The sequence below is a fragment of the Ursus maritimus genome, unplaced genomic scaffold (assembly GCF_017311325.1).
Source record: "Ursus maritimus isolate PB19 unplaced genomic scaffold, ASM1731132v1 scaffold_4, whole genome shotgun sequence".
Taxonomy (NCBI): Eukaryota; Metazoa; Chordata; class Mammalia; order Carnivora; family Ursidae; genus Ursus; species Ursus maritimus.
In genome coordinates this window covers 14924734-14951739 of record NW_024426552.1, presented here as the reverse complement: position 1 = coordinate 14951739, position 27006 = coordinate 14924734, and the positions used below count along the sequence as shown (strand labels likewise).

Here is a 27006-nt window from a genome sequence, read left to right as displayed (position 1 = left end):
CTCCCAGGGGAGGAGCCTGATGTGGGGCTCGATCCCATAATGCCGGGATCACGCCCTGAGCCAAAGGCAGACGCTTAACCGCTGTGCCACCCAGGCGCCCCTGAATTTATACACTCTTCTAACCATAGTAGTTTGCTGAGCTGAAGAAATGAATACCAATATTAATGAACCCACTAATTGAGACAGTATGCACAGTGAAGATGCCGTTACTTCAACAATATCATTGTCACTTGTACAATAATTTTAAAATATTAATTGCAATAAATTAGGAGTCTTATGCACTCAAAAGGAGCTTTTCTCAACAGACCACAGAATCGAGCAACCACTAACCCCCTGATAATCAGGTACTTCCTCCTTATCTATGCTCTGATTCGCGAGCTCGCCCCTTTCCTCTTCCAAATGCTTCTTGTGGGCTTGGTTCCGTGTTTCATACTCTGCAGTTCTAAGTGAACAATTAATCTAATTTTCTAAGGCAAAAAGGAAAACTGTCTAAACAGCAATAAGATTCTGTCTGCTCTGCAAAGGTCTTTTAGGTCTTTCTCTCCAGGATTCTGAGTGATTTGCATTGGACTGAGGGTTATGAAGTGTCAGTAGGATGCTGTGCTGTGAGACACGGGGTTTTCATCATGCAGTCGATCTACCTGTTGCCTGGATGTAGATATTCTGGCTCGAAATGCCCTATGTCTGCTTAGAGATAGCCAGGGTGACAGCAGCGTCAGCATCAGAAGGGCTGGGGGGACATTAATATATGATCTGCACCAATGATATTCTAGAGCTGTTATTCCCCATTGATACTGATCTTTAGTAAAATGACAGAGAAAAGGGACATATGTGCTTAGAATCTGTGTCAACATCTGCATATAAAACAGTAGCATTATGTTGAAATGTAAAGGTTCATTTTGGGTTTATGTTTATATATACCAAGCTTTTACTTAAATGGGAGATATAAAACAATCCTCAGACCGAAGATCTCTAATTAAGGGATTCTTTTTTATGGCTGAGAATGGATATTACGCTGCATTGAGGAGAAGGAGATCTGTTCATTTTTTAAAGGACAGAACTCTATTTGAGCTTGTGACATAACTGTTGGGTTTGTATTATAATTTTGGAGTTACAGTCAATGGTTTTCTTGATTTTTTTTTTTTTTTGCTAAATGCCAACCTAAAAAGTGTTCATTTTTAACAAGACAAACATAAATCATAAAACGTAAGCAGATGTGATATCTGGATATTGGGTTTATTTAAATCGTGTGTTCATGATGGACATAATTCCTTGAGGTTAAATGTTTTTCAAAAAGTAGTTTAAAAAATGTTAACCACAAAACAAAAACCCCGACCTGCACATTTGTAGCATCATAACTAAACAAGTCATAGTCACTTAAATGCGTATATAGTTTTCCTTAGTTTGTCTAACTTTATGAAATCAATTCAGTTTAGCAAATGATTTTTAAATGTCTATCCAGTGAGAACATTAGCCTAAATGCAGCGATGAACTTCATTTTTTTCCCTTTAAAAGGACATAAAAGGATATACTTCAAAACACACATTCAAAAGCCTCTCTAGAGCTAACGATGATTACGAGATTAACTTTTTTATTTCTACTTCACTAACTCTGAAGGCAAACCACAAAGGTGGTAACAGAAAGCCGTTTTGCATCTTAGCTTCTTGGTGCAGAGTGACCCAGTTCATGGTCTCAAGCTATGGTGGCGGGAAGTAAAAGTGAATTGGCACATCTATTCAACAAGGATTTTGTCTTTGGGAGTCACCTCCAGAACATAGTTAGGGGCTTTATGAAGTAGAAGTAGGAATGGATTCAAGGGTGTAGAGATGAACGTAGTTGGAAGTATGATCCCCAAGATGGTGCACCTGTGTACTACAAGGAGTGGTTTCCCACGTCCCATCACCATGGTGTTTGCAAGGGTGCACCTGATACACAGCAAGACCCAGAATGAGAGGAAAGGCAGTGAGAAGGAGGCGACAAGGAGAATAAGCTAAATAAAGAGCTGGTTTATTAATGGTGCTGTCGGTGAGTGGGAATATTGAATGGATGGTATTGGTCGGGGGGGGGGGCTGCTTTCTTAATAGAAATAGAATGAAGTCAGAAAATATAAGGCTCTGGGTCACTAAGAGCTGATAGAGAAACAGTCAAAATAAGGAGGGGAGGATGACTGTCACACTATTCTGACATTCTGATGACAAAAATAAGGCAATTTAAAGGCACAGTTCGGGTGAGGTGTAAAGGGTTAGTTTCAGCCTGTACGCTTGTAAGAACTTCTGGATGCTGCTGGCATGCTTTGTCTCCCATTGGCTTTGATCAAATCGGTGTGACGAATAATGTATTTGGTCATCAGCATTGTCTTGCCTATTCTACTCATCAGCATCACTGCCTAGACAGAGCAGCAGACTGGGGGATATGGAAACCCACTTGCCTCTGCTCCTTGGATTGCTCTACTGTCTCCGTATCACCCAACAGATGTGGGCCCCAGAAGAGAGGAATGAAACAATGAACCAATGCAAAATTTCTTACTCATCGTTAGAATGTTCATCAAGTGGTCATTTATTAAATAGCAATTCTAGGGTAGTATTAATGTCGCTTACTAACCAGGAATAAGAAATGCACTGCCAAAGGTGAGAAACTTATCTTCTAAAATTTGATGCCCAAAGCAACATCTTCTTTAATTATTTAAAGCATGGTGTCTCAGTCTTGGTGCTACTGACATTTTGAGGTAACTCTTTTTTGTTGGGAACTGTCTGCAAACCGTAGAATGTTTAGTGGTATCCATGAACTCTACCCACTTTAAACCAGTAGCATTTTCCACCCTCAGTTGTGATAACCAAAAAGAATGTTTTTAGAACATGGACAAATGTTACCTGAAAGAGAAAATCTCTGCTAGTTGAGAACTACTGATTTAGAGAACTAAAGTATCAAAGCACAATATCACTACACATACTGTGAATATATTATCTTCTGTGGTAGGACTTATGGAAAGAGACCTTTGGTCATTATTTAAAAGTAGCTTAATGCTTGGGTAAAATTTGGAAAATGATCTGGGATCTGGTAATGATACCCTTTATAAGGTGTGAGGTATGGAGAACACATTTATTTCAAATTGAATGTATAAATACCCACATGTGAGAGCACACATTCATTCAGATTAACTGTATGTGTGTGCCTCCTGGGTCTTTAAGACTTTCTAGACTGGGGTATTTCCCCAAGCTTGCTTTATAATTATGCCAGGAAAAGAGTTACCTGGCATTAATCAAAACCAGAGAGTGGACAATGACAGAGAGCTGGCATGAAGAAATATTTCTCATAGAAATTCCTGGAGGGAAAACAAAAATTGATCAGGGGGAAAAGTTCACTAAGCTTTGTTGAAAGATGAAAAAGATTGAAAACAAGTGGGGGACATACAAAAGCAATTATTTTTTTACATGGTCTATCTAGGGATATCAAATGTTTAAGCCAACAGAAAGATAAAATAGCTGTGTTTCAAATTCAGCATCAAAGGTATTTAGAAAACACAATCTCCTGAAAGGTATAAAAATCCTTTGAAGAATTGTGTAAAGTGGAATGGTTAAATATAGATTCTTTCAGAAAATGAAACCTAAGCTGAATCATCAATGGTAGCATAAATATTTCATGCCTCTAGACTCTACATGTTAGTAATCCTTCCTTTCATAGTTATTTCTAGAATGCTCTTTCACTCTCTAAAGTTTTTAAAAATAAATTTTATCAAATTTTCAAAGTATTTTTCTTTGTTCCCGAGGACTGTACAATCTGTTTCACCCCAGTGTTTCTTATTTGCTACAATAATTCCTAGCTAACCTTTTTTCTGTTTGGCATCATGGAATATTCCAGGGTCAAGTATCGGGACACCATTTTACTCTTCCTGTTGAAACATTTTAGATTTATTAGATGTTGTTTTTCTTGTAATATAATTCAGGGAAAATAGGTAAATAAACCTTTTTTGATGCCTAAAATACTGTGAAAATTAAATTAATAAAAAATTATCTTCTTGTTGTCTTTTAAAAATGCCTTTATAAAAAATTAGAAACCATTCATTCACAGCGTGGCTTTTTGAGGAAGAACTTGACAGAATAGAGCACTAGGCAAAACTAAAATAACACTTTAAAGTTCTTAACCTATGTTTACCTCGTCTAGAGCGTACATACTAATCTGAGACCTACCTAGATCTGTTGTTGTAAATTCAGTAGTTCTCGAACTTACCTTGCAATCACAAAGAGTACACAACTGACGCCTAAGCAGGCTAAGAGCACATACATCCAAATGTCAGGAGACAGGGGGTTGAGGAAGGAGAAGACTCCTGGGTTGGTACCATTGGGCTTCCTGTAGAGAATGCTGATGCCCAGTGTCATGAAGGGCTTGGAGAAGTCAATGACTTTCTCCCGAACGTAGGTAATGGTAAGAGGAGCCACTGCCAGATCAGCCTTCTGCAAAAGCAAGTTCAAAATCATTGTCTTAGTTGTCTCACTTCCCAGCAAATGTACGGACTTTCCTGGGTCCTTCTGATCTATATTTCTCAATTCCAAAAGTTTCTCATGCAAGAAGCTTCTCTAATGATTGGCTCTAGTATAAAAACAGTTGATCTACAAAGTGGTGCTTGTGAAATAGTATTTATTAGCAAAGAGAAACCAGAAGATATGAAATACACACAGACTGATGGACATATATACATTTTGGAACTAAATGGAGGAAAAAACTGCAGGGGGTTTCTTTAAAAAGGGCATGTGAGCAAAGCAAGGAAGGAGCCACTTGGTCATAAAATCAGCTGACAAGATGAGACTTTGCTCTGAGCTGCAAACTGTAGAATTCTTTATCAAATTTAAGAATCACTCAGGTTTATTCTTCAGCATGATGGATGGACCCATAAATTTTTGTCCTCACTTTGTGTCCTTACTTGCCCGTCTACATAAGCAAACTCCATTTCGTTGCTGTTTTCTCCTACCTCTTAAACCATTATTAGGATTTAAAAAAAATGTAACATTTCTTCTGACCCTGACTCAATCGTTTTTTTCTCTTTTATTTCTTGCTATGCCTTTTGTCAGACACTTAAAACCCATATATAAAAGATATATTTTTGCTTACATGATCTATAAGTTCTTTGACCATTCCATTCCACTCTCCTTTGTCATTCTGGGCTCCATATTTGCCATCAGGGACGAGTTTGACATCATAAATGAAACCCAAGATGTTTGACAATTCCTTCAACAGATCCAGGCAATACCCTTCAAATCTGTCATTTCCATATAAGGGCTTATCAGATTTCCTGTACATCACATAGGGTTCTTCCTATATGAAACAAACCAAATATGAAAACCCTGTTATAATGAAGGCAGAATTTCCTTTTACAAGCTCCATCCACAGTCAGAAGATATAAAATATTTGAAAATGATTATTAAGATTTCAGAGTAAGGAAGTTAGTCACTCACCTTCCTGTCTTCCCTAAACTCATTTTCCCTATACCCTCTACCAATACAGAACATTTCCCATATTAGTTTCTCTCCCTCTTCAGTGTGTGAATGAGAATGTTTTCCTCCACTCCTTAGGGCAAGGCTGTGAGTGAATAGTATGATAGACACACAGTCACATTTGAACTTGAGGTCCAGAAACGAAGACCAGATGTCCAGGTGTCTGGCCTTCATCTGTCCCCACACCCAGACTTCCTTTGCATGACCCCCTCCTTCCTGGCTCTTACATAAGAGCTTTGACTACTAACAAAGAGGAAATTTAAATCAGCGAGTACATCCTCTTGCTCTTCAAACTTCCTATCTACTAAATATTCTCATTTCTTCATCTCTCAGTTAAATTTCATCTCAGTTTCAATATTCACTTTTATCTACATATTGTGGTCGGTTTCCTTCAGGTTATCTTGTTCAAAGACTATTTCTATGTTTTCTTATATTACCAGTTCCATTTTCTTATTTGAACTCGTCTCAAATCTTATACTTGGTAATTCTTTGCTTATATGCTTACATAATAAATCCCCTATTCTATGAATAATGGACATTTCTTTACTACTACGTATCTTTAACCTTACTCTCATTTGGCTAAATGAAAATTTATTTTATAACATTATAATAGTTACTACATTACTGATATGTCCTTTTACTTCTCATTATACATTTTTTTTCCCCAGACATTTAAGACCCACTTAGGCTTATCCTCAAACAAACTGAGAGAAATAGAAAATTCTACATTTCCATGAGATAGTTGCTGAGAAAGTAGTCACCAAAAAAACAAATCATTTTTATTATGGATGAACAATTCTCAGAAGTTAGTGGTTTCAGAAATAAATTGGTCTAACATTATAGACTGAATCAAATAAAACAGGAATGTCTGAAAGTGAAGATTTTAGAGGTGGCCACTCTATCTTTTATTCCTTGGGTTAGGGCTGGAAAAGAAAAAGAATGAGCAACCTGGGGAAGTGCAATGACTGGAGAGGGGTATGATCAGTGTTCTAATAGGAAACAGGAAGTACCCTTACCTAGGCTTTTGTAAAGCCTCTTAGTAAAGAGGTGATTTACAGAGGTGTGAGCAAGGCAAAGGGAGCCAATAGGAATGGAGGTGGGAGGAATGATGGGGTATAATCCGGGTACCGACATAATCAGGAAGCTTGTAGCACTTAGGGCTAAGGCGGCAAGGAGGAAAGAGTGCTCCTGGAGTCCAGGACAGCAGAGGTCTGGAAGCAGGATCATTGACAGAATAGAAGCTGTGGTTATGAAGGATAGAGGTTCTGAGAAAACCATTGGAGGCAGGGGAAGAAATGTTCTTACTTTTCTTTCCCTATTTCCTTGGTCTCTTGCCAGAGTCTCTACTTGGTTGAAACCAACCAGCAGCCAGAGAGCAAGGGAGACTAGCTGAGTGGGGCCACAGAGTGGAGCAGGGCAGAGCTGAGAAAAGATTGAAGGTGAAAGATATTCAGAACATTGCTGGAGGCTTCTAATTCATTGCAATTATAGGTATATACAAACATAAATTTTTAGTGTCCTAATTAAAAATAGACATTTGCAGACGAAATTGTCAGCATGAAAAAGATAGCTGAAGAATTCTTCAAAGTTTAGGGTTGGAGTCTGGATAAGACACCCTGAATTCCACTCAGACAACTTACCAAAATGGTGGTGACGATGAGCGTCCGGTTGGCCAGTGAATCGGTGATATTGTTGGACCTGTCTTTGTTGCCATCGGTCATGTTAAGCCCACTGTTGGAGTTCCAAATCCCAATCTACGCAGAACACAATACATCAGAGGCTGCTGGTTGTCAATGACCCCATTTACATTAAAGAGAGGCCCCTTCTACACCGGGAATGAACATAAAAGCTTAGAGTCTGGGGAGAAGACACCAGGGCATCACACTGAAGCTACTCACTGTGGGAAAATGAACAATGAGAAATGAGTGTGCACATGGAACAGGAAAAATTAGTGCCATTTGGGATGGGGGGGGAGATGTCTTTTTGCTTATTAATTTATTAAGCTCACTGTTCTTTTTTAAATGAAGAATTCTTAAATGAGTATCAGATTTTTCTTCCAATATGTATTTGTTGAGCACCTATTCTATGCCATGCCTTGTTCTAGGCATTGGAGGACATAGCAATGAACAAAACAGACAAAACTTTCTTCCCTAGTGCAGCTTATATTCTAGTGAAAAACCTTACATTGCCAAAGTGGTACCATTTGTGTCTGTAAAATTTATAAGGAATGAGATGAAAGGGGTAGGCTGGATGATGGAGAGATGGGGCATCTGAAAGGGAAAAAAATAAATGGAAGAAAAAAGTGTGGATGAACAGTAGATTGACTGATCCTGTCTTCATTGAGGGGTCAGTGCTGCTCGGGGGTGTCACTCTTCCGTTTACTCGTTATGTCGGTGTACTTGACTATGAACTCCTTCAGTGAGGGTATTCATTTTTATTGCTCATTGATCTATCACAGAACCACCCATGGTGATTACTAGTCAGTGAAACCCAATGCTCTTTTAAAAATTAATGACCCACAGTTTTCTCCAGTGGCCAAGTCACTCCTGGGTTAGTAGGCTCTAAAGAAGTACATTGATTTGTTTAGCTTTTGGAGGAACCTAGGAGAAAAGCTTCAGGGAACTGAGCTATTTATTAGAAGCCTTCTGTAGGCATTTATCTCCAGCCTGGTGAGATAGACAGAATGCAGATGTCTCTCAGAGCCAGGCAAAGCCAATGGCTGTGTGACCTTGGGCAAACTGGTAATCTTTCTGAGCTTTGGTTCTTTAACTGTAAAGTACATCATCTGGATATTGAGAAAACCAAATGAGAAGATGCACGTGGAAGTGTTGGTAATTGTTAAGAGCTACACAAACATTGATAATAAAGGGCATTCACATGACTGCCCCAGTAACTTCTTCAAGCTTGCCCTGCTATGAAAGAATTTGGATTGTGAGTGAAATATTTATTTATTTATTTATTTATTTATTTATTTATTTAATTTTAAAGACAGGCAAAGTATAGGAGCCATGAAGTACAGGGGCAGTTGAGGAACACTAACACCTGGACAGCCTCTGGGATAGACTGGGTAGACCTATGTTTGATCCCTGAATATATTCTCCCATTGAGAGGACATTGCCTGCCTGGGCAGAATATAAGCTTTACAGACAGACTTTTGTCCAGATCTTAGCTTTGCAATGCCCCAGCAGTGTGACCTTGGGCAAGTTCATGAACCCTGCTGTGCCTCAATTCCTCATCAGCAAAGTGGAGGAAGGAGGGATTTCCTGATGATTAAATAAAATATCAGCGGTGGGAATGTTAGGCCTCTTCTTTCCTTTTCTAATTCTTTGCTTTGGTTTATTGCCTAAATACAGCAGCTGGAAATTCATTTAGCTTGACAAACACTCTTTTTAGACACGTGAATTTTTTGAGGATGTTTCAAGGACTATCACACATTCACACATCAGTGTGAACAATTTCAATGTCACTGTTTTCTTTCTATCTTTAGTGAGAATTAGTTGGCCAATGAAATAAGGAGACAGGTCTAGCTAAATGGGGGCTTGGAGGTAGTGTTTGCATTTGGAAGTATTTGGAGCCTGTCTGTAATGAGGTTACTAGAGGTAGACTTGGGATATAGGACAGCATCTTTAACAACCACTCAGTCTTTCCACTGTCAAGGGCGATGTCTCATAGAACACGCCCAATGCACACAACATCTGTGAACTGAAGAATCTTCAGATTTCCTTGGTCGGCTTTAAACCCAGGAAAGGGGGACAACTCTTTCTCCCTTTTCTTCTCAACATGTACCTCTCCTCCCACTTTTCTGAGGCAAAGACCCTTGTTTTTAAGGAAACGTAACTCAGGCTAAACACACGTGGAGTCTGTTGGTTTTCATGCAAAGCTATGCTTTAGGTTGTGAGCAATTGACTTGTAACTCGATGAAGGCTGTGTATAAATTGGTCTCTGGCTATACTTCTAATTAAAACTCGACTTAGGCACTTGGAAGAATGGAACCTAACTTTTAATTAAGTATTAAAAAGTGGAGAAAATAACTGTGTTTGTAGCCAATTTGTTAAGTAATGTAATGTGTTCTCTTTAATTAATTTCTATTAATGTCAAGTGTGTGTTTAAAGGAACTATACTAATATTTGAAAATGGCCGTGTTGAACAGCCTCACAATATCATTCTCTCTTCACATACAAACTTGAAGCTGTAGACAAATGCACCTCAATGTCTGGCTTTTATTTCTTTTACCAGCCCGACCCAAAGTGAAGAGGTCAGAGATCATTCCTGCAGCATTTCCAATCAACTGAGTCCCAGAGTCCCATTCAATGTGAACTTTCTTCCATGAAATGAGAAAAGGCAGGATATTTTTTTTTCTACTCTCTGTGTAGCAGAGGTCCCTTCAAATCCGGACTAAAGAGTATCAAACTACAGTCCTTGAGTGCAATCAAGGTTATTTCCAGGTTCTTTCTGGGAAGTGGACAGTATGCATACACAGTGTGAATGACCACAGCCTTCTGTTTTCAAATAGCTTAATCAGCACAACAGAAGTCCTGTGTGTGTGTGTGTGTGTGTGTGTTTTGAAGCTAAGTAGTCAGCTGGCTTTACCTGTTAATTAAATGGACACATCAGCAAATGAATGTCTGTTTCAAAAGAAGCAAGATCTCATGAGTCATGTGCATTGGAGGGAGGGATACAGTTAACCAGATGCCTAGACATTTAGCATTTCAGTCTTGCTCTCTGACCTTGGGGGAGTGCCTCCAGGAAGCAGAACCTCAATTTTCAAACCATAGAGCAAAAGCAGACAGCGGTAATTTACCAGTGAGAAGTAGCAGAGGGTGGATCAATTATTCGTGGGGAGGAACACTCAAGAGCTAAATTGTCTGGTCCTGCCTTCTTTAACTTTGTAAACGGGCGTACGGGAGCAACCATTTATTATCTAGGACAACCAAGGGAAGCTTCTGAACGTGAGTGCCCAAATGACATTAAGCAAACTTTTTAAAAAAAACGACACTACAAAAGGGTGTTCAGAGAGTGACTAGTATCCATTTTCCAAACCTACAGAGTGATCCACATATAGTCAAAATCCAACATTGCTGAGTACAACATCAAGTATTTAGGGAAGAAAATAAAAGACTTGTCTGTTTCTTGTATCGTAAGACTTAGGAGCATGTATTTTAGTGACAGACTTTGGAAAGATTGCTACATCCTCTTTTGGAAAAAAAATGCAGGTGGACTATTTTATACTAAATAATGTCAGCATGCAAAGAGCTTTTGGAATTTGAACGTGAGTCTTGTTGGAAAGGGACAATAGGTCTTATGGGCTAGCGCTCGGGTTACTGTAAATTGTTGATGAGCGGTCATAACACAAAACAGCACACCACAATATATGCAACTTACAACGTGGGCAATGATAGGTCAGCAGGGAGGAAGGGGCACAAAGGCACGGTGTTGCATCCGAGAAGGAAGTGTGTGTGGGGTTGATTATTGCAGTTTAGTGACAAATAGAGGACATTCCTCTCCCCTGCATGCAGTTTCAGAGCTTGGATTCCATTCCCTAGGATATTTGGTTTGAATTAATTCAACATTGCATAAAGTGCCTGGAGTCTCAACCTGGATTAGTGGAATAAGCTGCTTTCTGGGCGCCAGTTAGGTTCATCTATTTATTAGCAGTGAGGAAACGAGATTGCCTTCTCTCTGCCTTTGGTAGCCTGATTCATTGAAGATTAAAACAAGGTTATTAAACCTATGTTTTTTAAACTTAAAAGGACATTTTTGAACTCATCTACTGAGTGCTACCGAGAGAGACAAGCTTTTGGACCACAGGGAGAAACTGTTTACACTTTGCATGATTTAAGCAATAATTTGCAAGATAAAAGTGAACTTGACAAAACCATTCAAGTTGAACAACCTGAAGTAATTCAAGTTGCATCTGTCAATCATTAGATATTTTAGCAATTAGGTTTAGAGAGAAAGAGAGAAAACGAAAGACAATGTTTGCATATCACTGGGACATTTTCCTGATCCAAATGTTTTTAATGTCTAGCATTTGCTTATACAATAAATCTGTGCGCATACATTGACAATATGATACTGTACAATAAACTACGAAATAGGAGGTGTTAGAATTTACGAGATAATCTCATTTCCCTTCCAGAGTCTCTAATGTTTTTGTTCTCTGGAAACTGGTTCTGAAACAAATTGCCAGACAATATGCACTGACAAAGGTCCTACACAAAACAAAGGTATCTCCTAAGAGAAGGGAATTTCTGAAAATGGCTCCTATTTTATGCTGGTGACATTGAAAGAGACGTCTTATCCTAGCCTTCTCAGCCTTAGCCTGTCTGACTAGTCTGACGTATCAAATCTGTTGTTTTCATGCCTCTTAGGGAAAATATTTAGTGATTTGAGAAGGAATATAAATGGACCAATGTCTGCTTCTGTTGCAATACCCTGCATTCAGTGCTAACCAGGACTGATCCTGCCTGGGGGAAACAAAAATAATCTAGGGGGACATATTTAATCCATCATTATTTAATCCATCTCAAGCCTGTTTTCAATTCACGAGTCATGTTGTTGAGAGACAGCATAGTCAATCACCCCGTTCTCCCTTTATATAGACTATCGCCTCTAAACCGCAAGGAGAGATCTACTGGTCTGGCAAAACCAGAAAGGTGCAGGCTTCTCCCCTGACATTCCCCACCCCGCCCCCAGGGCTCCTGCAGTTTTTGTCCGAGTACAAACCTTCTTCCACACTTTATATAAGTGTTTAGACACTTCGCCAGCAGCCTTGGTTTTCAGAGGGAAAAATAAAAATAGCACTTAATTAAAATGGAGCATGGAACCCAGAAGGTATCAAGATGCGTGAGTGCTGTGTTCCATTCCCCACCCACTGTTTGGAATCTCGCACGTTAGTTCAACATAAAGCCCGAGCACAACTACAGTAAAGAGATGAACTGAGTACTTGGGTCCCACAGAAGTTACTTTCATTTGGTAATACAGCCTGATGATCACCAAAAAAAAATCATATAAAGATCTTTTGAATATGCACAGCTTTGCTGCAGAGTGAAAGGGTCTTCGTCATTCTTTAAGAAGGCCTGTTCAAGGTATTTTCATAAGCAGAATCAATCCACACACAGGCGCACACACACACGCTATTGCTAAGCAAGAAGAAAGCACGCTACGCTTGATGACATGTTCTTTGATTATGGGCCTCCAGGCAGTAGAAACCTGAGTGGAAGTGAAAAAGTGGGCTTTTTCTAACAATTTTCTCTGTGGACCACGCGAGAGGCTGACATGAAAAGATTGGGCATCTCCTCCCGTGGCTCCTGAGAGAGATGGGCGGGCTTCCCCATTGCCTTAAGGCCCAGTCATTCCTTCCAGGAATGGAGCCCAAGTCACCTGAAGAAAGAAAAGTTATTGCAAACAATGAAGAGATAAGAAACAAATTGAGAAAACACTTTCATCTAATTTGATTTTGCCTTTGATGGAAAAACACCAATGGAGTGTGCATAATATTGCCGCAAATAGCTGTGAAGGCGAACGATGGCTCCATCTCTTTCATCACACGTCGGAGCCGAGCGATGTTTCCTTAACAGCTTTTGTTCCCCTTTCAGTTCTATACATTAACAGAGTGGAGGGGGGAGAGGGGCATACACAGAGGAACAGACATTTTTAAAAAACAGCCATTAGAGGTTTTCAGTCCCTAAAAGTATTCTTTTCTTTTCTTTTGTGCTCACGGCCCTGATGGAGGCGAGGTGGGTGCCTTGTGCTCTGCCAGACACATTAAACTAACAAAGGAGCAAATCTGAGTGAAGAGACCCCAGAAAGAGAGACAGAGAGACAGAACGAGAGATATAAGGAGAGCTAGAGAGAGGGAGAGACAAAGAGAAACAAGGAGAGAGAGACAGAGAAACAGAGAAAGAGAGAGCCTGAGAGAGCCAGAGAGAGAGAGAGACAGAGATAGAGACGGAGACAGAGAGAGATAGGAAGAGAGGGCATTTTCGAAATGGGAACTTGCAGACATAATGTGTAGCCTCAGAGCTGCAAACTGATAATTTTTCTCAAACATTTCCACACCAGCGGTCAACATTTATTACATTCAGCCTAATTAATCTTTGTTCTAATTAGGCAATTTGCGGATGGGGCATAGTCAGGACTTTAAAAATATATATATATGTGTCTCAGTTAACAAAAACAACAGAACAGAAAAGGAAATCTAATCTCATTCTAAAAATCAACCCAAACATTACAATTAGTAAGTAACTGGTTCTCAAAGGCACTCTTCTACAGGAAACATACCTTCTTGTGCACTACAGTGAAAAAAAAATGTTGGATTATAGAGTTTTGATTTTCAGATGATTGTTTTGGGGGTTTCAAAACCTTTTTTTCTTTAAGATCCTGAAGGGCAAAATAATATTGGTATAATAAAATACACTGAGGAACCAATTTCTTTTATTATTATTATTATTTAACTAAATAGTTCTCATTTGCATTACTGTAAATGAGCTCATATGGAACTTGGAACTTTGAAAGATTGAGAATGACAACTAAAATAATCCTAAAATCAGAACCCGACATGGAAATGCATTTTTTGGCCTATTTCCTCCTAAGATCAAGGATCCCGTAAGCCCTTTCTCTTCTACTTTAGTCTGTCCCCCTGTCAATCTCAGGTGCAATTAAAATTCATTTCCGAGTAAAACTTGGACCATTCCATAGATACATTGTTGACAAACGCCTTGTTTTCCAAGTCGAAACACAATTTCCTAAACCTTTGAGAGGTGGGGCTAACGACAGCCCGCCCGTGGGCCATATGTATTTAATACTGTAATCGTGCCTGCTGCAGACACTGAGAATGTTAGCATCACTACTAATACCATACAATGTCAGAATCCAGCATGTCAACATCTATCAGCAGGGTAGGGAGAGAGAGCTCGAAAACTGGCCATAAATGAGCATGCTAAGAGCATCATCTTACCACCCTGCTACTTGTAGGTGCGATTAAAATTGCTGGAACAGTGCTCTTGATTTTAGTCTTAGATTTATCATTGAGAAGGTTACCTTTTCCGTTCCTTCCTCTTTGAGACTAATAATGTCCAGATCAAAATCCTTCCTCAAGCCGTCGGTTTTATTGAAGGTGATACGCCCAGTCAGGCCATCCCACCGAGCCTATGGACAAAAGGAACGTGGCATTACTGTTTCACACTTAATCATCATCCTAACACCATCCAAATTGTAATACCTCAAATTCCTCACAGTATCCAATTATTTGGTTTCATGGTGGTGTTAGAAAGCATTGCATCGCTCCAGTGGCTCCACGGCAGAACACTTCCCTGGTTTATTAGCACTCATTTATTTTGTCAGTTCTAACATCTGACATCAGTCAAATCTGTGATAGCGACAATTTAAATGGGCAGTATGGGAGGAATGACTGTTAAACAGTCTACACATGAAATAAACAAAGTCTGGGAAGCCATAATATTCTCTTCTCCAAGGTCAAGCCAAATCCCTTTAAACGTACTGCCCAGGGGACTTACCCCTCTCCACTTTTTTTCTCTGTGAAAAGGATATAATTCAGTAGTGTGTTATCGAATTTTTAGGGTGTTCGGGATTTAGGCCTTCTAATGTCATTTGGCCACTATATTAGTTTCCTTAGCTGCTGTGGCAAATTATCACAAAGTGGGATGACTTGAAACAACAGAAATTTATTCTGTCATAGTTCTAGAGGCCGGGAGCAGACGTCCAAAATCAGCAACACTGAACAAAATCAAAGTGTCAACAGGGCCATGCTCCCTCATGGAGACTCATGGGAGACTCTGTCCCTTGAGTCTTCCATCCTTCTGGGGGCTGCCAGCAATCCTTGTTCTGTGGCTGTGTCTCTCCAGTGCCTGCCTCTGTGTCACATTGCCTTCTCCTCTCTGTGCCATCTCTCTACTTGTCTCTTATAAGGATATGTGCGGTGGCATTCAGGGTTCATGTAGATAATCCAGGATACTCATCCCATCTCAAAAATCCTTAATTTAATTATACATGCCGTGTCTTTTTTTTTTTCCCCCATAAAAGATAACATTTACACGTTCTAGGGAGTAGGACATGGGTGTTTTTAGGGGAGTCATTGTTCTGCATGCCCCATGTATATCTGCAGCATTTTAAAAACTAAAAATCACAGCAATCTTGCCTTCACAGAACTCACACTGGACATCTTTGATGGTTGCATTAAATAAAAAGTAGTGGCCCCGGAGTTTCTTGAGCTTCAATCTCTAGGTGATTTTGGACAATTTTGTCTAATTTGAGCTGACTTGCAAATGAGGATACATGGGAACTCAGTGCTTTGTATCTACCTGGCTGTTTTTCTCTCTCATGACCTTTCCAAAATCACTGGACATTTGTGAAATGTGAAGAAAATCCTGAAAGATATGCTATATCTGCCATGTTTACACCACGTGCCCCATTTACCCATTTGGCCAAGAGGCAGAGCAACACAGCAGGAAGAGTATGAGTTTATCGCAGAGCTGGGTTTGAATCTCTGAAGTGTGACTTCAGGCAAGTGACTTAACCTGAACCTGGGTTGTCTCAGATTTCAGTGTCTGAACCATGCAGGGTTTCTGTGAGGTTTAAATGGAACTTCACACTATTCTTCACTCACTGAAAGTACTGAAAACTTAAACAAGTATTATTTTGACAACTATCTCTTATTTTCCTTCCCACATTCCCCACAAACTCTGGAGTTTGGCTTGTATTACCTCACGTGTCAGGACTCATATGTGTACACTTTTCTGATCTCTTCTGTATTTCACTTCACAAACCAACATCAGATTCATTGTCCTAAAATACAATTTTCATACTCATGCCATTTCCCCCAGCACTTAAAGTACATAATGGATTCATGCTGCCTATAAATTAGTCTAAACCTCGACTTTACGTTAGAGCTTGTGATGGTTAATTTTATGTGTCAACTTGACTGGGTCATGGGATGTTCAGTTATCTGGTTAAACACTGTCTCTGGATATGTCTGTGAGGGTGTTTCCCTTTAAATCAGTAGACTGAATAAAGCGGATCTCCTCCCTAGTGTCCGTGGGCATTATCTAATACATTGAGGGCCTGACTAGAACAAAGAGGCAGAGGAAGGGAAAATGTGCCCTCTCTGTCTGACTGATTGAGCTGAGACATTGGTCTTCTTCTGCCTTTGGACAAGGATTTAACACCATTGGCACTGCTGGTTCTCATCTTCTCTGTGCCAGAAACTACCTCAGAATATAGAACCTGGTAGCTTACAGTTTAGTAGGAACAAGAACACTAATGTACTACAAGGAAGCACTGGGGGTGTGAGGATAAAGATTTGCACATAGTAATTAAAGAAAGAAGTATGGGGAAGAAGTACTTATCCCAACTGCCCAGAAAGACTCAGCAAAAAGACTGCTACAGGAAGGAATGCCTAAGCTCTCAAAGGATGAGAAATTGACCAAGCAGGGGCACCTGGGTGGCTCAGTCAGTTAAGCAGCTGTGTTCTGCTCAGGTCATGATCCCAAAGGCACAGGATCAAGCCCTGCATTGGGCTTGCTGAGCAGGGAGTCTGCTTACCCCTCTGCCCCTTCCCCCTGCTCCTTCTCTCTCTCCCTCACTCTTTCTCTGTCAAATAAATAAATAAATAAATAATCTTTTAAAAAAATTTTTTAAAAAAAGAGAGAAATTGGCCAAGCAAAGGTTTACAGCCTGAGTAGAAAGCATGAACTATAGATAAATTATGTCTGCCATGGATCCATCATGCAAGGTAAGGAATGATGAGAAATGGGCCTAGGAAGGGGGTAGGTGGGCACTCGTTCTTAAGGGTGTTACGAATTATGCTCTTTTGCTTGGACGTTGCTCAATAGGCATGTGGGAATCATCAGAATGTTTTAGGCCTAGGAGTGTCAGGGACAGATGTGCACTCTAGGGGGACCGTTTTCGCAGAACGAGGGGAGGATGACTCAAAGACCAAGACTGCAAGCAGAGGATTGGTTAGCGGGTACTTCTCACAGAACAAAATGAAACATATTCACATGCCCGTATATGAACATAGGGACAGCACATTTCCTCCATCTCCCTGACCCACCAACTTGCACACCATTAAGTATTAATGGAAATACTTCCCCAGCAGGGTGGTCAGTTTCATGAAGAAAGCATTGCCGTTAAAGTTCTTACAGACAGAACAGTGAATGGAATCAACTTCATTGTCAGGGTCCAACACAATTAACCCAGACATATTTTCTGACTACCATGCAGATGGAATGGAAATCAAGTCAGAGGTAAATTTTATCACTTGATAATGCTGGAAGTTAAATTCATGTCCGGAAATGATACCTGGACACAGAAGGCCTTCAGCTCTCGCCTAAGCCATCTACATGGCCAAACTAGATGTGAGTTACTCCAGGGCAGTAACACATAAGAAGTACTTCAGATCCTTGAACTTTGCCTCCTGAGTTTATTGCCAAGGGAAGTCATAATGCCAAACTCTAGCACCAGCTTTAAACAAAGAGATGGCATACTTTTAGAGTTGACAGTAACACCTGTTGTTATATTTGCTGAAATATAGGTAATTACATTCTCTGCACTGGGACCAAAAAAAAATCAATATTGAATGCAAGTAGGAAGTGTCCTCTCCTGTGTATATGTAAGTACACTTCCTGGCATTGTAATCCCCTTTTCCTTCCCACCATATTCCAGTCCTACTTTTTGGACTCTGGTCCCTTTTTACTTTGCAAGTCCAGGGCTGGTTTCTTGGACCGGTGGGGTAAACGACAGTCACTGAATAAGCCACTGCATTGGTGTCATAGCATCAACCTGAGAGTGGAAAGCAATTTGCCTGACTTCAGTTGGGTGGAAATTTGTACTGTGTTAGGGGTTTGGACTCAGTCAGTTTTATAGGGGCGTTCTCCATACTTCTCAAAATGTGCAGTTTTAACCCTCTTCCTGATCTGTGTGGAAGGAGGCAGTTTTCTTCATTAAAGTTCTACAGGATTTTCAGAAAGCTTTTTTCTACAGGCAACTTTTCCTTCTCGGGGGTCATGCTGTGAGTCAATTCAATACATTGTCCCGAGTTTAGGGAGCTCTCTGAAAACGGACAGAATTTGTAGCATTTATCTCTTGATGTAGCCTATAGCTCATAGCAGGGTCTTAAAATCCAGTTCAGAAATCCAATTTCATTTCCACTAAGTGTATCTATCGTGTCCCTTTGTTTGGATTCTGTTGCGTTGGTTTGGTTCTTGAATTTAGCGTTCCAGTCACTGGTGCAGTGCAATTCCCACTTCTCGCTTCTCCTCCCTGCTCATCCGAGTGGCAGAAAAGTTCCTTTTTCATGCTTTAACAATGCTTCCTTCCCTGCCTCAAATATCTACGAAGACTCCCTGCCTGGTTCTTTACTGAGCTGGAATATCTTTTGACCTTCAAAGTCAAGCTTCTCTTCCTGACACAATTGCTTCGTCTTCCTGCTTCCCATCTGTAGATGAGCATTTCTGTCTATGTTCTTTGTTTTATTTTTCAAAGTAATTGGTGATTAGCATTTATTAATCACCAATGCGTTATTGGTTAGGGTGAATAGACAATGACTAACTCCTGGATATGGGAAATAAGATCCATAAGGAATCCATTTTCTGGGGCAAGGCTGAAGCATATACAATTTAGATAATGATATATAATTATATTAGTCATAACTACAATTTGTTTGCCTTATGTAGAAACATTTGCGCAGGGGACAATTATAGTATACTTAACTGAAAACAATACTTAAACTATTGTCCCTATTTTAGGAAATAGCTTTAATTTCTACCCTGCACAAGACCTCTTGACAACAATTGTCTAACAGCAAGTGAATAAAATGGTGTGACTTTTTTCTTTTCTCTTATCAGGCACATTATCTGATGGCCAAGAGACAGAAATCAAGAGCTGGAAGAAGAGAAACAGAAGTTTTCATTCATGTCTTACTTGTATGCTTTTTCTCAAGATAATCTTTACTGTCCAAATAAATACATATATTTTAGTTTTGAGGAAGTAAGTGGCTAGTACCTGACTCTAGGCTCTTGTAATAGTCAACTTTTAACAATTTTGTTAAAATGATTGCTTTTATTCTTTTTTTTTCCTAAAGGGGACTTAAATATATAAAAGCACATGAAGCCTCCTTTCTTAGAATTTTCCCTGACACAGCCATTCCCGTTTACCATGGGGAATAAATTCTTTCTTATTGAAAGAAACTTCCTCTCAAAAGAGCGGGAGAGAATGTGCTTTTCTACTAGATATGATCTTTTAAGGACAATGATTTCTAGCATTTTCATTTATGTATTAAGGAATTATGTATTTCTTGTAAGAGTATTGTAGATAGAAAGTTCATGGCGAACTCAAAGGTTAGTTTCCTTTTGAATTAGATTAAGATGAGAGAAAGAAATTTTTAAATGACTATTCTATGTGTTATTGAAACTTACCAAAATTTGAAAATAAGGGAAAAAAAATTAAAAAGACTGCATGGCCTTTGTCATAGTGGCCATTGTCTAAGAGGTTCACCCAAGGATAACTTGATTCTCCAGGGAAATGTATCTTAATTCCCAGACTCTGTAAAATGTAAATCTATAAGATGTAAGCGATTTCTGTCTAATAGAAAAGATAACCCTCAAATTATAATTTCATTGCCCTGGCACGTTAACCAGTTGTGATTTTCCAGGTGGCCTCTACAATTACTTTTCCTCCATATCTCCTTGGAATGAGCATCACCATCTTGCCCGTGCCCTCAAAGTTCAATGTGTCTTCAACCTTGCTCACTTCATTTTGTATTAGTACATTTGTAACTATTTTAAAATTATACTTTGTCTGTTTTGGAGATGGTTCTACCAAGATGACCAAATAAACTCACCTGCCAAAGCCAACCTTATGGGTCATTTAGTCCTCTTTATCCCAGTCCTGGAGCAAATCCCAAACAGTAATGGATTTTACCTTTGTTAACTCTGTTTCTCCTGTTCTTTTCTTTTGACTCTATATTTTGATACTGATTCTTGCCCAAGTCTCTCAGTCTGTAAGTACCTTGCCTAACTCATAGTTTGGGCTCTTTCTATTTTTATACTCGGTGCAGAGACCAGTAGATCTGTGTCTGGTTTCTGACCACTGGGCCATCTCTACTGCATAGTCAAGGGAGCACTTTGTGTCTCAGAAGATCCTGGTTTTGGCCATGACCAAGTCTAGGGACTAATGGTTATTTGAATGCTAGTCTAGTCTCAAGAACTTAGTCAGGAAAACGTGCTGTGTACATGAAAATCTGATTTGCACATGGCCTTTAAGTCATTCTCTATTGGTGGCAACACTGAATTGGAATCTGGCATTTTGTTCTGATTACCTGGTAGTCTGTCATGTAGAGAAAGTAATCTAATTCTCTGTCAGTAGTGTGACAAATGACTGAAAATCTGGTTTGTTAGCCTTTTTCTTTGGTCTGAGCAAGAATATATCTCAGGTTCACTGGAATGGAGAAATACCCCTTGAATTCCACGCCCAATATTTTTTGTGCTCTATGTTTACTTTCAACTCATGGCTAAGATTGTGGAACAGAGGCTGCAACCCTCAGAGACTGTATCTTATGTCTGGAAATGAGAAAAGCCTCTTTATCTCATTCTGTGAGTATGAAATTTATTCCTATCTCCAGAAAGTATTAATATATTAGGTTATAAAAACTTGCAAATCAAAGGGCCTCTTTTTTGGTTACCTCTTTGATTACTTATATTAATATACCCAGGATTCCCATTATATGGAGAAACTAAAGTTTTACTATATTTTATAATAATAAAAAAGTTCTCAGAAACTGTTAGCTCAGAAGCATTTTTATGTAAAAACCCAAGTTCATATAGTCAAAGTGCATCTTTGAGCACATTTAAGGATTTTTAAAAAAAATAACTAAAAGAATCAATACGTATCTTTCACCTAATTTTATCAGTATTGAGTTATAGTTTAAGCCCACTTTTTTTTTTTTTTTTTTTTTTTAACCAATTTGTGTTTTATATCTTGTAGGGGGTAGGAAATCGAACTTCTTAAAATTCTCTCTCTCTCTTTTTTTTAAGATTTCATTTATTTATTTGAGAGAGAGAGAGTGCGCACAACTGGTGAGGAGGGGCAGAGGGAGAAGCAGACTCTGTTGAGCAGGGACCTCAACTTGGGACTCCATCCCAGGATCCTGGCAATATGACCTGAGCCAAAGGCAGACGCTTAACTGACTGAGCCACCCAGGCACCCCATGAACTTCTTAAACTTCTTATACTGGTATACCGAATTGCTAGAATTGCTGCATAATGTTTAAAATTAAGGAGATATAAATTATGTATGTAATTATATTGAATTAGGATTCTTTTTTTTTTTGATGTAAAGTTTGATGATTCATTAGTTGTGTATAACACCCAGTGCACCATGCAATACGTGCCCTCCTTACTACCCATCACCAGCCTATCCCATTCCCCCTCCCTCTCCCCTCTGAAGCTCTCAGGGGAATGAAGCATGAGAGACTATGAATTAGGATTCTGACAAAATTTTTATATCAACAGTAATTACGCTTTGTGATGTGTCCGTTTAAGCATAATTTCCAAGTTTCTTATTGAGTTTAAGACCTTGAGCTAATGATAAGTTAATGAATAATCTTTGGGTATCTAAATGGCTTCTCAATAAGAGATAATACTGATGAACTGGTCACTGTATATGTGTGTGTACATATATACATGTATATCTCTATATATCTTATTATTTGTATATGTCACAGAGAAACTGTCCTTTGGGTCATAGTAATCAATATGCTTCTTTTTGTCACATTGAAAAAGATGTTCAAAGGCTGTATGTGGTTCTGCAGGACTGCATTATGCATGCTCGTTTATATAAGGTAATGGGCTATACTTTTGTATATAAGCTAAAGAGAAAATATGTACCAAATTATGAAAAAGTATAGTGAACAAAAGAGCATGAGTGTGTATACTATTTGAGGGGATTGAATTTTGTTTGCCTTGATGCAAACATGATAAGTCTGAATAAAAGCAAAGATGTGCGTTAAAATTTTGGCAAAGTTTGTTTAGTTTTGATGGCTTTATTAATAAAATATATATTTTAAGTTTGTCGATCCCGTTATTTCATTTTTTAATTTTTTTAAATTTATTTTTTATTTTTTTAATTTTTTTTATTATGTTATGTTAGTCACCATACAGTACATCCTTAGTTTTTGATGTAGTGTTCCATGATTCATTGCTTGCGTATAGCACCCAGTGCTCCATGCAATACATTCTCTCCTTAATACCCATCACCGGCCTATCCCAATCCCCCACCCCCTGCCCTCTGATCCTGTTATTTCAAATACTATATGAATGTAAAACTGGTGGGATTTTTTTCTCTTTCTTTTAAAATGACAATTGGTCTTGGCGTCCTTAGTCTGCTCTTAAGAAGACATAAAGTTTATAACTTTCCTTCTATGTAATATGATCAGATAGACCTTTATTCCCAGCATCAAGTAGTTTCTACTTTCTCCTAATGTTTGTCTGAATTTTTGCTATATGGGCCTTTGTCAAAGAATGACAGTCTCAGAGCTAATGGGAAAATGGTGCCAGATTCTCTTACCTATTGGTACTTTAAGAAATAGACCCATGGGTACAGACTTTGGAGCTTAAAGTGACATCGCTTAGACAACTGGGACTTTAGCAGAGCACTGAATTGGGACCTCTAGAACTCTTTTTAGTAGGTTCAGAGTAGACCTTATGAAAGCAGAGGGCTGACCCAATGTCCAGATATACAAGACTTAAGATTAAATGAATGATGAAGAGAAATCTAAGTGTGATTTTTTGGCTTTGAGTATTGCTGATATGGTTTTTAATGTCTTATTAAGGGAGTTAAAATGTCCTTTTTTTATCTACAAACCTCAACATAGTAACCTACACGTGACACATTCTTTACATGGTATTTTCTTCTCCCAGAAGCCTCAGAATTTAGTAACAGCTCAGTAGATTTTATGGCAATGTGGTCATTTGCATAAGACAACAGATATCTGTCTTCTGTTTTTACCAGGATAGAGTTTGACAAATTGGTTGTGTAAATGAGGTCAAACCAGGATTGTTACACCTGAGAATAAATCTCATTTAATCAGATATAGCAAACCCACTATCAAGGAACAAACGCTCTCCTTTATCTATAGACCCAAGAGCCAGAAACCCTCTCAGGAAACTGGTCTGTTATTTGTTCTGTGGTTTATGGAATCTCACACTTACAGGTGATAAGGAAGGCCATTGCCTGACAGGTCAGGAAATCTATCAGCTATTGGGTACTTCAAAGAGAAATTCACCAAAATATAGATAGGCATTATAGGAATGCTGTGCAGATGAATTTCTTGGATTTAATTTCTTACCTTTGTGTGTTAGGGAGAATAACACCCCCTACCCCCAAGTATCCATGTCCTAATCCCCATACCTTAAAATACACAAAAGGATCTTTGTAGATGTGATCAAGTTAGGGATCATAAAATGGAGAGATCATACCGAGTTATCTGTGTGGGTCCAATGTAACTGCAGGCGTCTTTATAAGAGGATCCCAGCAGAAGTCAGACAGGCAGAAGCAGAGGGACAGAGAGAAAGAGACTGAAAAATGCAAAGCCATTGCTGACTTTGAAAATAGAGGCAAGTGTCCACAAGGCAAGGATTATTGGAGGTCTCCAGGAACTGGAAAAAACAAGGAAACTGATTTTCCTGTAGAGCTTCCAGAAGAACCAGTCCTGCCGATGCCTGGACTTTAGCCCCCCGAAAGCATGTCAGACTTCTGACCTCAGAATTGTAAGAGAATAAATTTGTGTTGCTTTAAACCACCAAGTTTGTGGTGATTCATTTAAGCTGCAGTAGGAAATGAATACACCCTGGAATAAAAGAGCCCATAAAAGCAACAAAAACACGTCTGGAACAAAAAAAGCTTTTGAAAATGCAATCAGAGATTCCTTTAAAAATTTGCATATAAAAGTTACTTTTCTGGGCTGAGTAGTTGCTTAAAAACTGTAGCTCTGAATTTGCTGGCCATGTTCAAAGAAGCTTATGTGGTTGATTAACACCTTACTGTGTAAACTAATCAGGTCCAAACACAATGACACCAGAATTTTTGTAATATGAACAAGCTCTGGAGATTATTTATGATACAAAAGGAGACTTCTGAACAAATTGTCTGAAACTTGGAAATAAAGCAAAAGGATGACTGCATCTCCTTTAAGTTCCTATGGGATCATTGTCTAACAGGCCCACCCAAGGAAGATTGAATTCTGCAGGTGATTGTACTTTTGCTAGTTTTACTATTTTCTATTGTTTATGGTCAAGACTATGAAATTATATGTTAATTTGAGAGAGAGAGAGACATAGCATGCATGGGGGGAGGGGCAGAGGGAGAGGGAGAATCCTTGAGCAGATTCCCCGCTGAGTGGGGAGCCTGATGCAGGTCTCCATCCCAGGACCCTGAGATCATGACCTGAGCTGAAATCAAGAGTCGGATGTTTAACCAACTGAGCCACACAAGCAAGGTAAGTGTATTTTTGGCACATGCTTTCTTTATATTGTATGAAAGTCATGTTGATAACTTTAAAAACTATGTACTGACAAATACTAAGTGGTGTATGTATATTATCTCATTTGATCCTTACAGTAGCCAGATAAGGTAAGAAGAAGTGTCTCCACTTTACTGAAGAGAAGAGGCCCTACTGTTAGTAAAATGCACTGGAGAGATCCAGAACCAATTCTACCTCAAATACTCTCTCCTTCACCACGCTGCGTTCCTGCGGATGAGGTCATGAGAAAGCAAATGAAGAGGCGTGGGCCAATTTCTCCCAATTTAAATCCTCACACTGGACTTTGCATGAATCATGAGGAACGGACATTCTCAAGCCAAGACACAAAAAATTGAAAAGGAAAGATAAATGAAATGTAAAATCAGCACTAAAATCTTGACTTCCCACTAACTCACTGGTACATTTGAAGCCTGAGTTGCCCAAATTGACCCAAGTTGGATCTGTCAGGTTCAGTTAGAGAGACTAAAACTTCTGACCTGGCCTCCAGCATTTTACTTCTCAGTTTCTTCATGGAGCATAGAGCAGCCTTTCCTGAAGATCGATATCTCACAGCTGGAACGTGCTGGTATCTTGACTTAAGACTAAAAGAAGCCATCAGCCTTCACCATGCAGTTCCCTCTTTAGAAGTCCTGGGGCAACTGGAATCTACACACAGTATTCCAGGGGCCGTCAGGGTGCAGAGCAAGGGGAAAGTCTAGAAAATGTTGAACTCTTGGTATTAATGTTAGTTTGGTTGAAATGCCTCTAATTTTCCTGTCATCACTTCCCTTTGCTGCCCTTCAGAAACCCATTCTACCTGCTTACCAGGGGCTTAAAGTCCCAGGATGGTCCTACTTTCTGGGGTTTCCGTTTCGGATTGGTTGCATGTGGCTGTTCATTGGCTTTATACCATAAATGCTGGTAACTTTTGCTGACTTAAAATTTAACTGTAAGACTGAGCAGCATGTTTAAAGTCCTTTATCTTCAGTCACAATGAGTCTCCTCCCTTCAAGCCTTCTTCCTGGATTTCCCATGGATTCCCTTCTCTTCAGTACATTGTCTTCCTCATTGTTCATTAAGCTAAAAATACCTCCTTTTCTGTTATTCTGAGATGTCATTGATGCCTTGACTTTTATAAGGCACATCACATGGCAACATGACAGAACCAGTTTGTAGTTCAGAAAGATGTATGGAAAATGCAAAGTTTTCAAGTAAAAGAGGAGGATTTAATAAAATCGCTAATCGATGTGCTTTTATGAGCTTCACCAAAAAGAAAATCAGAAATTGTGTTTAAAAACAACAAAAACATACTGATAATAAGTTCATTGGTCTTCACATATTGTTCATAAACAAATTTTAGTTAAAAACTCAGCATTGTAAAAAAGATGGTTTCAGACATAATGATAGTTAATTTTAATTGTTACCAAGTTTTAACATGGTATATTGGGAAGAGCTTGACTTTGGAATCAAACAACATAGGTTTGAATTCTGGCTCTGTCTTTGATTAGCTGGGTGACTCTGGGCAAGTTACTTAAGTTCTTCAAACTCCATTTGCAAAAATCAATACTGTCTTTACCTAGTTGTTGTAAAGATTAAAAGAGAAGATGCTTCAAAGCATCTAACAGAGTACTGTCAGATGGAAGCTCGATAAAAATTCAGTTCTTTTATTATCTTGACCTAGTTAATTAAGTGTTCCTTAACTCTTCTCACAGATACATGATTACTCACAGACCATTTTGCAATGAGTCTTACTCCATCTTAGAGCCTTTCTTCCGTCAAAAAGGAAACCACAGGCCCAAAGTGCTGTTACTTGGGCCAGGCCAAGTCACCTAAGCAGGGCTTAGTATTGAAACTAATTTTAGTTCCAACCTCCCCTAGGAATGTAAACCTTCAACTGTCAGTCAGGAATTTTCTGATGGGTGCCAAAGAGTTTGTAACATGGGCCGAAGATGAGGTAATTGGTATGGTAAGACCCCCTTT

At 39.1% G+C, this 27006-nt stretch overlaps 1 protein-coding gene across 8 annotated transcripts in view; it reads right to left on the bottom strand.

The window, feature by feature from the left end:
- Positions 1–27006, bottom strand: part of GRIK1 (glutamate ionotropic receptor kainate type subunit 1) — a 361961-nt gene that overhangs the window by 40724 nt on the left and 294231 nt on the right. For 4 of the 8 annotated variants that reach the window (XM_040621050.1, XM_040621052.1, XM_040621053.1 and 1 more), the window contains 5 exons: positions 14532–14639; positions 12216–12260; positions 7130–7243; positions 5107–5310; positions 4228–4451 (listed from right to left, as the gene is read on the bottom strand). In XM_040621050.1, coding sequence (XP_040476984.1) covers positions 4228–4451; positions 5107–5310; positions 7130–7243; positions 12216–12260; positions 14532–14639 — 695 coding nt within the window. The remainder of the gene's footprint in view (positions 1–4227; positions 4452–5106; positions 5311–7129; positions 7244–12215; positions 12261–14531; positions 14640–27006) is intronic. The other 4 variants (XM_040621051.1, XM_040621054.1, XM_040621057.1 and 1 more) reach the window with 2 other exon arrangements.